The sequence below is a fragment of the Cyrtonyx montezumae genome, unplaced genomic scaffold, assembly GCF_038088225.1.
Source record: "Cyrtonyx montezumae isolate F1298 unplaced genomic scaffold, pur_monq_1.0 scaffold_2, whole genome shotgun sequence".
NCBI classification, from domain to species: Eukaryota; Metazoa; Chordata; class Aves; order Galliformes; family Odontophoridae; genus Cyrtonyx; species Cyrtonyx montezumae.
In genome coordinates, this window is record NW_027071936.1 from 47,407,734 (window position 1) to 47,423,646 (window position 15,913).

Below are 15,913 nucleotides of genomic sequence, written 5' to 3' on the forward strand. Positions count from 1 at the left end.
CAACATGCAGCAGACTTGTTTAGGGGGTGTAAGGGCATGCAGTGAAAGGCAAGTGTGCCTATTTGCTAGTGTTGGCAGAGTCATTCAGCCCAGATGAGTCTAGGTCAACCTTCTGCTCAGAGCATGGTTGACAGTGAATTCAGACTGGATCATTCAGGATTTTTGTACCAAATGAGTCATAAAAGCCATCAGAGATAGCATTTGACAGCCTCTTGGGTCAACCTGCTCTGATGTTTCACAGTCCTTTTGGTCAAGAATTTTTGTTCTGTCCACTGTTGTATCATACCCTCTGCTAATACACTACTGTGAAGAGCTTATCTCTGTCCTCTCAATAACCTCTTCATAGATGCTCGAGGCTGCAGTTAGATTAATCCAAAACAGTCTCCAGGTTGAATAAACCCAACTACCTCAGGCTCCTCTCACAGAGCAAGTGCTCCAGCCCGTGCTGAACCTCTGCTGAATCCACTTTGGTTTATAAACATGTCAAATATAGGGGAATCTGAGACTGGATGCAGTATTCCAGATGCAGACTGAAAGTGCTGAGTAGAGGAACAGTTGCATCCTTCAGTCTATTTATGTGGCTCTGAAAGATCAGTGCTATTGGCACAAGATTGTAGCAGTAAAAAAGAGACTTCTGTGGAGTCTTTGTGCCAGGGCACAGCCATAGTAGCCCATGCTTCACAGCTAGGGGTCCAATTTCAAAATACTCTCAGCTTTCCCAGGTGCTCACATGACTTCTGATGCAGTGATGCCACAGGATGTTGCTTATAAGGTGCTGGCCCTGATAACCTGTTCTTTGCTAATTGTTTCTGTGAGAGAATAGCAAGTATATTTTCTTCTGGGCAATAATAATTCATTAGCCCATTTGTCTTGCTTGCTGAATGATAGATTGGTTTTGTAATTCCCCTTTCCTCCCTGCTGCCCTCGTGTGGACACAAGTGTTCTGTCCCAGGAATTATTCTTGCCAATTGTTATCATGAGATATCTGCTGTGTGCATCTCTTTCTTGTGTTGACTCTGGACACAGGGTAAGGTGGTGCAGAGGAAGCTTCAGGAAGCTGGGAGGGAAAAAGGAGAGTGCATGTTTGCTTCTTCTTCCACTGAGGCTTGTCAGATGCAAATATGAAGCAGTATGGCTCATACTTTTGTCCCCACTTCTGCATTTCTCACCTTTTTTTTTTTTTGTTACAAGGTACATACAGACAGTGGCACAAGTCATCCAGTGCTCTTTTGCTGTGGCTGGAGGATTCTAGTTGTAGATGATTTATGTCTGTGAGAGTTTGTTCCTAGGATACCCCAAGCAGTATGATGTGGGTGCAGGTGGATGATCTGGAGGCATGCTAGTTACTGTGTTGTGAGCACACACACAGTAAATCATAGGTATAACCCTCGGGGCAGCAGTCACCAATACCAGTCTAACAGTGTTCCTGTGTAGCTGCAAGAATTGAGTTTATTGCTCAGTGTTCAGTTTCCAAAAAGATCATATGAATCAACATTTGAAACTGTGAGGAGTAGTAGGAAATGCCAGATTTCATCTATGGTAAAACAGCTGCTGCTGAATACAGAAGAGCAAATCGGTAGCTGGGATAACTCAGTAGAATCTAGAAAGGAAAAGTCTCATAACTTCGTCAGAGCCAGAGTATCAATCGACCAATTGACCTGTTGCATGATTTAGCCTACTTGCTAAATCTCCATTACTGTATCTGTGATTTTTATGCTTCACTAAGAGTTTGCTTTCTGAGCTTTTTGTTTCGTCAGCCAATTGCACGCAGTGTGAGAAAACAGGAATTCTATTCTTTGTTTTACAAGGAATCCTCAGATATTGTTTTTCATCGCTGCTGAGCTCCACAAATCTTAATGGAGTCTGGGTACCTACTAGCTCATAAAGTTGATTCCTCAAGACCATCATTCCAAAACTATTGGGATGCAAGACAGCTAAGCAATCTGCCTAGCATGATGGGGAGGGAATCCAGCCATGTTTTTATAGCCAGAATGGTTCCCTACTGCTACCTATTAAATTTTAAATTCTTGTGGATAGGTATAAAACACAAGAGCTCATTGGAATGATGTTATCATTTGGGAGTACTTGTCAGGACTCAACAGGTGATTGTAATTATCTCCAGGCCAAGCTCTGTCAATTCAGAAGTTCAGAGTTAAGATCAAATTTACTGGAAGACCAATGTAGTTATGAGAGATGCTCAAGAATGGAAGTAGAATTCTTCAGTGCAGTAGTTACATTATGCAAAAATAACATAACCGATGTAAGGACTTTTATAACTCACATGGGTTATAGTAATTTTACAGATGAATTTATTTTAACTATATAGATGAGTGCTTATAAGAATAAGGTTTCTGCTGATGAAGAAGTTGCAGTGTATTCAGTTGTGGCTATTTAGAGTTAAAATACACATATTCAAATACATGAGATTTTCATTAGAGTTAACTGTATGGAAAATTTCAATGATAGTGTTATATCAAGGTCAGTAGGAGGTCAGAAAGTCTGTTTACATTCTGTGGTCCTCCTTTTAACTCCCAAAGTGTGAGTTCTAATTTCTAAGTTAATTGGTGCAATTACTTTGAAACACATATGAAATGTATTTGTCATTCCAAGTACAATAATTTGTGCATGAAAACATTATAATTTTGTATAGGTTAAATCTCTACCTTAAATGTGTACTTCAGTTCATCTTGTCATTACAATTTTTTACATTAATGCTTATTCAATGCTTGTTTTTGTCATTTAAACTTCTTCCTCTCTGCTACTAGCAATACCACAGAAAGTTACAAGGAAACGAGTAGTTTATTTTAAGAAGCCTAACTATTGCTAAGCTATGTGACTTGATTATTTTTCTGTCCTTCATTTTACTTGGCTGAGTGTGGTTATCTTTTGTTTCCTTTTCATAATACATAATACTATAAAGGTTTTATGAACAATTGATTGCATATCTTTAATCTGTAATGATTTTTTACTGCTTATTAGGCTAACTGGAAGATACCATTCTTATCACTTGTATGCAGATCCATCAGTAGCACTGAATTATTTTCTCTTGAATGTTCTGTCATTTTTCCTGAAGTGGATTTTTCAGGGTTCTCTTTGGTATTTTGCGCATTGTAAACTTCTGTAGCATGGTCCCCGTGAATAATAAGCAGATATTATGATTTCCAAGTTGTTGTCTCCTTTTCCTAGCAAACAGCAGAAATCTAAAGTCTTTGACTTGCTCTTCATAAATATTATTTTCAGTATGTAGTACTTATAGCACCATCTGTTGTGATTTGGAGCTGTTTAACAATTTGACTATTGTACATTGGGTTCACTGTTAATGGATATAGCAGATAATTGGGAACTTTCATAGAAGGAAGTAGGCACAGAAGGAAAATATCACCAGATTTTCTATCCTCTGCAGATACATAAGACTTGTTGAGAGACAATTACAGATTTGTTAGCTTGTTTGACTTTATCTGCCATTCTGAATCCTCCATCTACAAAACTTATTTTGACAAGAAGAGACAAAGTTCAAGAGGGAAAAACAACAGACATTAAAAATACTTTAATGGAGGGGGACTTGGACAAGGGGCTGGTTGTTTGAAAGAACCAAGTGAAGGATGTCCTTGTGGTGTAAAGAGGAAATTACTTATTAGTTGTGGCAGAGGATTGCAAACCTCTGGATTATAATAATGTTGTATTTAAATCTTCAGATTTCCCTTCTTTAAATTTGTACTGCAAAAGGAAAATCTGATCACACTATGTTACTCTTCCAGACTTCCACGTTTTATGAGTAAGCGTGGGTGATCCATGATTCCAAGGCCCAATTCAAGTCTGAAAACTAGACTGAAAGTACAGTATATGTGTTTGGGATAATCATGCATAGAGCATCTTTCATGAAGTTTGAGACCTGTGTATAACTACTTAGAGTTGCCAGAAATGTCAAAAGAAGCCAGTGGCACATAGCAAGGTCCTTTTTTTTTTTCCCTTATTTTTTCTCTGATAAAATATTATTTGAAACAATTGAAAGAATTTTATCATACTAGGTTCTACAAAAATCAGCAATGTGTTCTTTACCCAAAGCATTTTTAGTTCTGTAATACAGAAGGACCCATTCTGATAAACTGCCAGCAGTTCTGCTGAGATATGATGGCCTTACAGACCTCTATGGGAATTACTGCTTTGTGCTATGTTCTTTTGTAGCTAATTGCAAAGTAATGGCCCATGTCTAGTTATGTTACTATATCAGAAGCCTTGAATGTCTCAGTTCTCTGGGGAATGCAAAGCAAATATATGTATATATATTTTTTTAATCTGTCTCACATTTTGAGATGCCACTAGATTTCTATATCAAAAAGATGCTAACTTTAAAGGTATTTAGAAAAAATGGTTCAAACTGTCTTCTGGCATAATTATCTCGGCCAGGTCATTTTAGGGTCTTATCATAAACAGGCATGGTCTGGAATATTATCCAGCATAGCCATGAATTCTGGCTGAGTGCGACTTTGTGCAAACAGCGTGGAATAAACACAGATGATTAAAACAGATCTGTATTGTGTGCTTCAAATGGTTGAAAAGCTCTCAAGATGTCAGTACAGATAAGCCTGACTTAAATAGTCCTTTAGGCTTCCAGCAAGAATGAGTTACCCTACTGACGTGGCCTTCTATTGAAAACAGAGCAGAACTATACTGAATGAATTAGTGATACTTTAAGGTGACCTTCTATATGTGGAAGTTGGCCTGGAGATGTGTTACACATGTTCCATGGCATTTGCTTTCCAAATTCTTCTTTTAATAGGTGTTGCTACCGCTTCCATTGCTCTTAGCCAGGCAGCCAGGGAGCATGAAATTATATTTTAATCTCACTGTCCCCTTTTCTACCGGACCTGTGCCTTCAGTTCCTGGTTTCTTGTGGCCCAGGATTGTTCAGAAAGGACCTTTCCCAAGAGCTGAACATTAGGTTGCTCATTAGGACAGAGGAAACTGTCATCCTTCTGAGATGCAAGAGCGAGTTGTGATGCATCTCCTAAGGCACTGAGCTAAAAGAATAAAATGGAAGTGTAGAGTGGCAGGATGTGAGCCTGTCCTGAGAACCCTTTGCCCAACTGAGTTGCTCACTGGGTGCTCAAGGTGCTGGCACTGCACAAGTTAGGTCCCCAGTAATCATGTGCTTTACCAGTGGAGGTAATCCATTGTTGCCACTGTTCAGACACACCACCCATTGTCTCACTGTGCTCACATCCACTGTTTGATCTCCATAAGCATTCAGCAAGTGTCAGTGAATGTCAGTGGGTGCCATTTTCTCCGCGTGGAGGAGTTCACTGACACGTCTGTGCTTCATACACACTTCCATGTCAGATACCATTTTGTCAGAGTGCCCCTCTGCTGCCACCTGTAAATGGCAAATTAAAAAATGTAAATTGCTAGATGTAATGGAATATTGTCAGGAAGGTTCAACCTCTACTGCCATACCACCAACATCCTCCTCTGATGTTGTGGGTCAACTTAATAAGGAGGCGTTACTTTTGGAACAGCCTTCATTGATTAAAAAAAAAGAAAAAAAATCACGGGATGTCAGGAATTGAAAGGGACTTGAAAGATCATCTAGTCCAATCCCTCTGCTGGAGCACAACCACCTAGGTTAGGTCACACACAAACAAGTCCAGGTGGGTTTGGAATGTCTCCAGAGGAGACCCCACTCTTTGGGCAGCCTGCTCCAGAGTTCCCTTACCCCTACTGTGAAGAAATTCTTTCTCCTATATATGTGGAACCTCATACGTCCAGCTTGCACCCATTGTCTCTTGACCTATCACTGGATATCACTGTGAAGAGCCTGGTTCCATCTTCCTGACACCAACCCTTTATGTATTTATAAACATTAATGAGGTCACCTCTCAATCTCCTCTTCTCTGAATGCTATATATAAGAATAAATATATTGGTAAATATATCTCTAACCAGTAAATTTTAAGTTATATTTAAATGTATTATAAATATATTACATAAATACATGTATTTATAAAAATATAATGTCTCAGTCACCCCTCATGACTGTCCTAAAATAGGGTTTGTGTGGTATGACAATATTACAAGTAGCATAGAAGATTATGCATTGAAAATTCTGGCAGCTTGATATTCCAGCAGTAGTTATTCATTGATGGGAGCTGTGTTATGAATGGCTGAACTGGGTTTGATAGTCAGTGCTGTGTTATAGCCATCTCACTTGAGGAACACTGTGCTTTATCTCTTAGGCCACATATGGATGCAGTCAACACTTAGAACTAACTGGTAGGACTCCTAGTTCTAATCCTTTGTCTTGGAGGCTACCTACATGGGAGCACACTTTTCATTTCAGCTGATTAAAAAAAAAAAAACCAACAGCGTATTATGTGTTTGTATTTTTGATACACATTTGTTAATGATGTCTTGGGAGATATATTTATGTTATTCATGAATATTCTCAATGTTTTCTGGAGTAATATCGTTCAGTTATTTATGTCTTACTTTTTGCTGTCTGATATTTAATGTCAGCTCTGTGAGCTTCTTATGGTGACACTGACTTTCACACTACCTCTGCTTCATGTTCACCAAGGATGTCAGGAATACATTTATTTTAATTCCACACTTGCTCATAAAAATGTGGGAGTCAGGAAGGTGGTGTTCACTGTTTTCTTTCTTATATCTCTAGGAGAAGCTAATGCAATTTAAAAGACAACTTAATTCCATCAAAATGCCCTTCTTTCCACCTTATTTTTCTCTTATTTCTGCTGGCCAGCTTGTAGCAGAATAATGCATGTAGGTGTCAATTTTATGCATCTTTAAATCTGAACTCTGTGGATAGTGCTTCAGTTCAATTTGCAGCCTGGCCCATATTTGGGGCTGGCCTATCATACCACAGCAATTTATTTATCTCGTTGTTTGTATATATTATATATATATATATATATAGTCATCTATATACTTTGGCTGCCAAAAAAGTTTAGACAGTAATTTCATTACCTAGAAGCATCAAATCCCAATCAGGAATATGTCATGGGGTTGTCATCTTCTGGCATATCTGGGGAGAAAAGGCAGAACTCACAACTGGTCTGAATTGCAAAAAAGGTATTTTCACAAGAGGTGATATGCCCTTATTATCACACAAAATTTTCTATCAACAGTCTTTATGATTCCATTTTAAACTTACTTTTATTCATGGGATAAATGGCCACATTGTTCATTATTTGTCCTTAATTCCCTACTTACCTATCCTTTTCCTTGCCACCACTATCCATTCCTGTTATCTTGGTACCTAATTTATCTGTTTCTTTCACACATTTCTCTGCGCTTTCTTCCACCACAATCTTTGGTATAGGAATCTTTTCCTGATCGGGCTCATAAACTTGCTAATTTTTCCATTATGTCCTTTCTGAAGACTTACTTCTGCTTTGAGCAGTTTCAAAAGTTTCCCTAAAAGACAGTAGTTTTAATTGTTGCTACAGAAACAAATTGTTTTCAGCTCATCTGATACTGATAGTAGACTTCATTGATTGTTGCTTGTGTGCCTGCTCCTAGTCCTGTTTCTCTTGTTTCCTTACCTATTTATTACACTGTTTTAAGAGTTGGGAAGTGCTTTTGGACAGGGATTATGCCACTATTTCTCCTGGAAAATGACAGACTTGTGAGCAGTGTCATCATCACTGTCTTCCTGATATTTGTCAACCTTATGCTTTGTCTTCTTTTTTGAACCCTAATAATATACTTAAACCTTAAAAAGCTAGAGTTTTCCTCAAGCATTTGCTATAAACTTGAATGAAAAATGCAGTTTTTCTGAGCAGAGATTGCAGACCACTCCTGGGGTTTGTGGCACTCTGGGGCAGCAAACTCTGAAAAGCCATCCATAGAGTTGCAGAAAAGTCCTTTGAAGAGGAAGTGAGGGAGCTCTGACGCAAGAAGTTATTACTGTGAAGGTGGGCAGATGTCTGAGTCTTCCACAGTAGCTGACTGTGCAGAGTGGGAAATGCAAAGCAGTGGAACTTCTTTCATGGGAAGACTGAAATGATCCCAGTGGCTGAGGTCACTGTATTGGAAAAATAAGTTCTCTGTTGAACTAGACGAAGCTGGTTTGCTGTGCTCACTATTTCACTTGTGATTTTGTGGAGCAGCTAGTGCGCAGAAAAAGTTCACGCCCTGACTTCACCACACAGCAGCATGTTTGTCTGCTCATCCATTAGGTTTGCATGGGAAAAACATAGAGACTTTGCTCATGACAGTAGCTTCACAAAAAATGCCCAGAGCTGATAGAAGGGCCCTTTTACTGTGGCTGTTCATGCTTTGGCCACCACTGAGGGACTGTGGAGTGTGTTGGCTGTCATTGCTAAAAGCTCTGCTGGCTCTTGTCAGCACAGCATGATTTGCCCATGACTAGCCAGGCTCCAGGTGTGCTCAGAGGGTGGCTGCTCTTGACCCAAAGACAGCAGATTAGAACCATACTTTATGTATTTTATTAGGGGAGTGGGGCCTAAACCCTGCTGTGTTAATGCAAGGTGGTGCTACAAGCTCTGTCTCTTGTGGAAAAAATAAACAAAAGAGCTGTTTCAAATTTGAACTGGAAGTTATCTTAAATGTGCTGCTTTCCCCCCCACCCCAGTGCAAAATGTATTTGAGTGTCCTGGGGAAAGTCTTTTCTCTCTTTTTTCTTTTACCACTAAAAGCACCTCAATTTCTTATTTTCTTTTCCTTGGCCTTTTGTCAGGATTGCCTTCAGTGTATGGCAAGCAGACACTGACTTACCGTAATTCAGCCCCCAGTGCCTCCCAGCTGCAGGAAGCTTTTAATGGGGGGCTTCATATATAAACCAGATGCTCATAGTGACCATGACGTCTTGTGATAAGTGGATTATTAATTTAAATTAATTTATGTTGTTCAAGATTTTAAATGTACTTCAAAAGAATTAAAGTTTGAATCTTAAGTAGTGTGCATAGCTTTGTACTTAGTATTTTTACTTATATTGCCTGCAAGTCTATACTATGCAAAAAAATAACAAATAGAGAGCCTTTTAGTTTTAGTGCTACTTATAGCTTATGTGTACTTAATTTCGGGATAAATAGTAAATTAGTTCATTAGTCCACACACACCAAGACATTTGTTATATTTGGATGCCAAACTGCACAGAGAATGCTAAAATTCAGGTGTAATACTCATCATTTATATAGCAGAAAATAAGGATTTCTGTAAATATTTAGTTTTGTAACATTTGCCACTCTTTCTCCTTTTGTTTAATCAGCTCAGGCATTTCACTCACCTAATTTCTGTGTTCTTTTTAAGGGCTCGATCCAAAATATACAGAAAAAATATGAAAAGGCTGTTACTGAGTTGGGTGGGCGTCAGGCCAGGCAGTCAGCTGTCTGTCACTCACTATATTCATGCTTTTGAAAACACTAGATTCTCTGAAATACAAATAAAACCCAAACCACTCTTGATAACACTTGATGCCTTTGGAAGTATGAGTTACACTTATCCAAGGAACCACTTCTGTCTTCAGATTTTCCTCTTTGACTCTGTAGTGCTCCCAGCTGTAGCAGTCCTGTGAGCATCTTTGGTCACTCCTCACAAGTAAAACTGAGCAACTGCTTACCTGAAAAAGTAGAGTGTATTTGAAAAGTCTTTGTTCAAGTTTTGTTCAGAAGGAAAGTCTGGTTCAACTTTTTACTGTTATCACATAAGCATGCATCCACATTCCCCTTCTTGTCAGAACAGAAAACCTAAGTACAGAGTCGGGTGGTTTATTTCCAGTCTCTGGTAATTGTTCTTTTTTCAATTATCTGACAACTGAACTGTCTCACATTTTAATTTTGTTCAAGCAGCTGCTGTGTCCCTTGAGGATGGTGCAGTTGTCAGGAAAGAGCCAATCACTAGGTAAAGGAACAGTCTTGTTTCAGCAAAAGGTATTACCTTTCCCAGCTATTCACCTTACATAAGCTTTTCTCACATTTGTCAGAATCTTTTCTTGTCTTTTGACTAATTTAGTGACTGTGAAATATCAAATTTGTACCGGGTTACAGAGTTGCAACCTACTTCACCTGAGAGAACTGAGAAGAGCCTGTTTTTACTGCTGCTCATTTTCAGTCATCTGCCATGTTTCATCCCTGGAGAACAGCACACAGCTTGTCTTGAGACAAATTTGTTAGCTGCTATACAGAGCCCTCCTACAGCTTGTGCTGTAGGACAGTGAAGTTTTACGTGTATAGTCAGGAAGGAAATGAGCATGAGGAGATGTTTGGATGTTTTTTTGTCCTCTCATCTTTGGCTTCTCCAAGTCTTGCTGACTCAGTGGGCAGTGATCCTGTGCTGTTAAGTCACATCTTCTCTGTTTTTTGTAAGGAATTTTTGAACTAAGTGGAATAGTTCATTTTCTAAGACATATTTTTTATTGCTGCATGTGAATACACAGAGGCTATGCCGTGTAATTTTTCAGCTGGAATTGTTAAATCCGTGCTATTATACGGTTATGTATTGTTTTCAATTCAGAGGAATTTTATATGGATTATTAAAAAAAAACAACTATAAAAATGTGATTTCTCCTTTTTCTTTCTGTAACTATTCCACACGATAAACTGAGGTTTCTAAACCTCCCTTGTTCAGTCAGTTTCTCAATCTCTGTGAAAGAATTGGAATGTTTGTTGTCTCAGACCTTTGGAAAACAAAGTCCTGTTGTCAGAGTGTGAGTGACTGCACTTTGTTAAAGTTCCTCTCTGTATTGTCCCTCCATACATAAGTCAACTTTTTTCTATATTGGCAGGCTGTTATCTTTTTTTCTCTTTCAGCAGAGATCTGTAGAGCAAGTCCTAATGGCATTTCTCACTTACTGAAATATTTCTGTCATTGGTGTTTCTGGCAGCACTTTTCTTTGTAGAGTTTTGGAGTCTCTTCTGACTTTTAAGATGTCCCCAGGTTTGCCAGTGAGATAAAACTCTATCTTACAGACAACAAGCAAAATCCTAACATCACCTTCTGGGCCCTCAAAATCTCAGGACTTTAATACTTCTTGTGTCTTGAGCAGCTGGCCTGCTGCATCAGCAGGCATTTTCAATCAGAGTGGGCTTTCGAAGCAGAAATAGCAATACAAGGTGTGCGTACCACTTTTGAGATGGCTTTTATAGAAATATTAATGATGTGGTTTTAGAAAGCTGTATTTGGACAGGTGTAACGTATGGAAATGGATGTAGATAACAGTGGCTGGAGAACCCCAGGGCAGTGTTGTCAGTTTGGGCAAACAAGGTAGCACTGTCCCTAGCCATCCTGGGGAGAGCGCAGGGATGTGCAGATGTTACATGCTGGCTGACCTGTGCTAGTTTCTGATCATATACTTACTACCTGTCTTAATTCGGAGCATAATTCTGTGATGAAGAATACCTGCAAACTGTGGGCATTTTACAAATTAAGCCCCTTGCAGTATTAATCCCATATAAGAGCAGAAGGTGATTATGCTGTTGATATTTTAAAATGTGGTCATAGTAATATCCAGTCTTCTCTGTTCAGGAGTCTCTCAGTGTCAGATATTCCAGATTGGTACTATCTCCTGATGTAAAACCTCTACCTTGACAAGGACTTCCAAAGGTTGAAAATAAAATGAGCTTTCATTGTTACATAAAAAGGCCAGGGAGTATGCATGCTTTGATACCATTTTTCTGGTAAGGTAAGTATCACAGAATCATAGAATGATTTGGGTTGGAAAGGACCTTTATGGTTACCTAATTCCAACCTGCTACAGGCAGAGACACCTCCCACTAGATCAAGTCACTGAAAGCCCCATCCAGCTTCCAGGGATGGGCATCCACAACCTCTCTGGGCATCCTGTTCCAGAGTTTCAACACCCTCACAGTAAAGAATTTCTTTCTAATATCTACTTCAGAACTGGATGCAGTACTCCAGGTAGGGTCTCACGAGAGCAGAGTAGAAGGGCAGAATCATCTCCCTCAACCTGCTAGTCACACTTCCTTGATGCAACCCAGGATACAGTTGGCCTTCTGGGCTGCAAGTGCACGTTGCCAGCTCATGTTGAGTCTTTCATCAACCAACAAAGTAGAAGTCTTTTCCTTTAATTTCCCCTGCTGCTGCTTTTAACTATAGAAATTGTTGCAAGGTGATACCCAACATTCCCAGTACTTCTAAGGAACTTTGTGGTAGTCCCAGTAAATTTACTAGCGGATATTTATAGATTAATCAGAGAAAGAATGTTATCAATCTCTAATGACATTTTTTTTAATTCTTTTTCAAATGACCAATTATGGAAGTTCATTGTAATTAAAGGAGTTTAAAGTTTCCTGAGTGTCTCCCTTCTGCAGTTGCTCAACTATTTCTTTGGTGTGCTTTGTGTAATATTATGACTACATACAGCTGATAAGCATATCAACAATCCCAATACAAAGGGAAATTGGGTTTGTAAAAACTACTCACCTATTTATTTCATGTGGAACATATATATTTGTGTATTTACACTGATAATAAGCAGTTTAGCCTGTTGTGACAAGACATATTGGGATTGGTGACATTACTGTGACAGAAAACATGTCAAAGAGAAAATCTTAGTTCTAACCAAGGCATCACAGCCGTTCTGTGTTTTTAGAACTGTTATTATTAATCAGTGTAGTTTACCTAAGCGGAGAATAGAATCTATTCCCATAATACAGCAGATTGAATCCCATCCATCTAACCTCTCCTGATAAAGAGTGTAATATTTTTCTGTCTTTAGTAATTCTGTCATCAATAAAATAGTTATACTGTTAGGCAGGTTGCCCAGTGTTGACATTTCTTACAGTTAGCAAGCTTACCTAGTCTGCAAATACAGTTGTCACAGTTATGCATGGTAACAGTGTTATAAGCAGGTAAAGTAGTAAGATGCAAATAAAATCTGTTCTTAAAAGATCCTAGATGGAGCGTTAGTAATTAATAAATTCAGACATGAACTTTTAATTCTACATATAACCGTTATCAGTCTGATCATTTGTTGTTAGGTCAGTCATGTGATTTAAAGTTTCTATTTAAATAGGGTTCAGGAACCACCTCAGCAAGTGGGATTGTTTGCATCCCATAAGCTGTGTGATGCAGCAGAAGTTACAATTTCTCTTGTCTTGAACTTGAGCTCTGATATTACACTGAATTTTGATTTTGGTACAAGCTGACCAAGTCTCATTGCTAACTGTCATGCCTTTCTTTCTCTCTGTTCTAGCTGAGACAATCACAGTCGTACTGCACAGACACAGAATGCCTTCAGGAATGTGAGTAACTGTTGAGATCAGGAGCATGGGAGTAAAATAAACAGCTGTAATTAAATGTTATAAGAACATATTAAATGAAATCAAATACTGCAATACTGAAACCATTATGTGAGGGAGGGAATTCCTGTGACTCAGATTTAACATTTGTACACGAGACACATCGTGTGGAAGGGGATGGTGAGCAAGTGGGAGATGTCAGTACACCAGCACCATGAATGATCAAGCCCCAAATATTACTGTATCTTACCACTAACTTCCAAGGAAGATGATTTAAAATTATCTTGAAAGAGAATTTGGAGGAGAACTTTATTTTTCCTCCTTACTGTCATAGCAGCTGAGTATCACTCAGCTGGGGCAGCTTTGGCTGATAAGCTGATATAGGTGATAGGCCACAACTGTTTGACTTGGTAGCTGTGTAGTTAATGAAGCAGAGTACTGACATGTATACTTCCTTGAAATTTGCTGTGAACCTCCCAAACAATGAGCTTGACTGGGATAATCAAGCGTTACCAGCTTCTGCTGAGAAGTATAGCTGTATGAGTAATGTGAGCTTACCCTGAGGTGCTCTGTTTACACTTTTCATGGTCTAAAGAAAACACTGCCGTGTGCTTATAAATAAAAATGAAGTGGATCTGTTTTTCCTATATTGCTGTACTGTATGAGTGAGCATATGAGCTTACTCAGTTAGTCTGCATCAGGACTACTCTAAGGCTTCCAGGGAGCACCTGAGCAATGGTTCTCAAAGCAGGAGCAGCTGGTGCTCTTCTGGAAGAAGTTCTTGTGTCTCCTATGGGTGTGGGAGGTGGTAAAGGATTCCAGGATCCTGGGGTGAGTGCATGCTTTCCTTCATTGTCATGTTCCTGCATCTTCACTCTACAGTAAATCCTGTTCAGAGATGGGCATCTAGAGTGTACTTGCATTGTGCCTTCCCAGCATGAAACACTCTCAGATTCATTGTCAAGTTGGGCTGAAGGAGAAAAGCTATGAGTTTTACCAGATACTCCATGTGAATAAATATATAAACACAAGAGTGGGAATCACATCTGCCATAACAATGCTACTGGCTATGCTTTTCCTTATGGGCTTTCCAAGTTAGCTGTATGTCTGGGACCTTCATCGTGACTCCTACCCCTAATGCACCTGTCCTTGGGAAGATGTTTTAATCTCCTTCCTTAGACTGCTGTGTCTAGTTTCTTCTTGAACCTCAAGTTTTTTTTTCTTGAATCCAGGAGAGGGAAAGGCAGATGACAGGAGGTAGGCTATGCATCCTTCTGAGCTGTAGCTCATGGCTGAAACCAAGCAATGATACATTCCCACTTAAAGCTGAGAAGTCATCAATATTTATGAAGCTCTCAGCCTAAGGGCTGTATAAATGAGTAAGTTCTGTTATGTATAGGCACAAAACTTGTGGAATAGCTTTCAAGCTATACAGTCATAGTACAGTGGAAATGTGAACGGTTTGTGGCAAGTAGCTTTCCATCCTGAAAGACATCCTTGTAATAGCTGTCTGTGCAGATGCAAGCAATTTGGCAGCAATAGTTCCAAACCAGTGATTTGTTTCAAAAACCCAAAACAGAAATTACAGAGTAAATCCTCTTCTACATTATTGTATTGCCTTAAATTTAGTTCCAGCAAAGGTTTTTTGTTTGTTTGTTTGTTGCTTTTTGCTGATGCAGTCACAGTGACTGCCTTTTTGTCAGATTATTCTGTGATTCTTCTGTGGTTCCATGCTTGAGCCAACTTGAGGTCTGTGAGACTCCCAGGAATTAAAGGCAAAAATGAACAGATTGAGCTTGGAAAAGCTTCGAGAGACATTTTTAGGCATAGATTAAAACAATTCTGGGACAATCTTCTGTCTGTTGCTTTCTTCCCTTTCTTTTCAGCTGTATCATGATAAGCTTAAGTCTGATTTAGATCTCCTGTTCCCCAGGCTCCCATTTTGTGTTACTTGCTGCCTTTGATTGATTCCTCATTTCCAGACCTCGATATGAAGAAACTTGTTCTACTCCCACCCATTTGCTCATTACCCAGATTTGGTCTTCCTTTTGGAAGCACAGCTGGGAGTGTTGTCATAGACAGATTCTTAAGTTGCAGGGTTGTGGAATAACTGATGAAATGTGTGTGGTTTTGTTTTGGGAAACGTCAGGGCTGTGGCTCAGCCTGTGTCACAGCAGCGTCATGTGTTGTGCTTGTGCTGTCGTTACCAGCTGGAAGTTATCAGGAACACCCTGCATTGATTCTTCCTGTGTACACTTTGTTTCTGCAACTCTTGATATCAGATCTTTTTAAGATAACTGGAGCCAAATCAGTAACAGTAGCTGAAGTATAACACTCCCTTACTCATGTTTTTGTGTTATTAGATCTAAATTCTTATTTACAGTTGTTAGTACCATTATGTTGCAATGATTACCTTATGGAAAGTTTCCTACCAGGATTGGAACCAGTGCTTTCAGATTTGCACTTCTACATTTTGGAGGAAATGAGCACCACTCAGAGAGCATTTGGATACTCTGCTTGATGGCTGTCTCCATCAAGGTATCTGCTGTGATATAAAGCATGCATCAGAGTCTGATCTCCCTTCTCTCCATTTCAGTGAGTGTACTGGAGTGCATTTTCCAATTGCAGTACCAGTGGTTCATCCAGCCCAAGGAGGCTCTGCAGCTGCAGCTGGGC

The 15,913-nt window shown here is 39.3% G+C and overlaps 1 protein-coding gene across 1 annotated transcript in view; it reads left to right on the plus strand.

Moving 5' to 3' along the window:
* Nucleotides 1-15,913, plus strand: part of SMIM14 (small integral membrane protein 14) — a 39,445-nt gene that overhangs the window by 15,767 nt on the left and 7,765 nt on the right. The window contains exon 3 of the mRNA XM_065737101.1: nucleotides 13,192-13,240. Coding sequence (XP_065593173.1) covers nucleotides 13,192-13,240 — 49 coding nt within the window. The remainder of the gene's footprint in view (nucleotides 1-13,191; nucleotides 13,241-15,913) is intronic.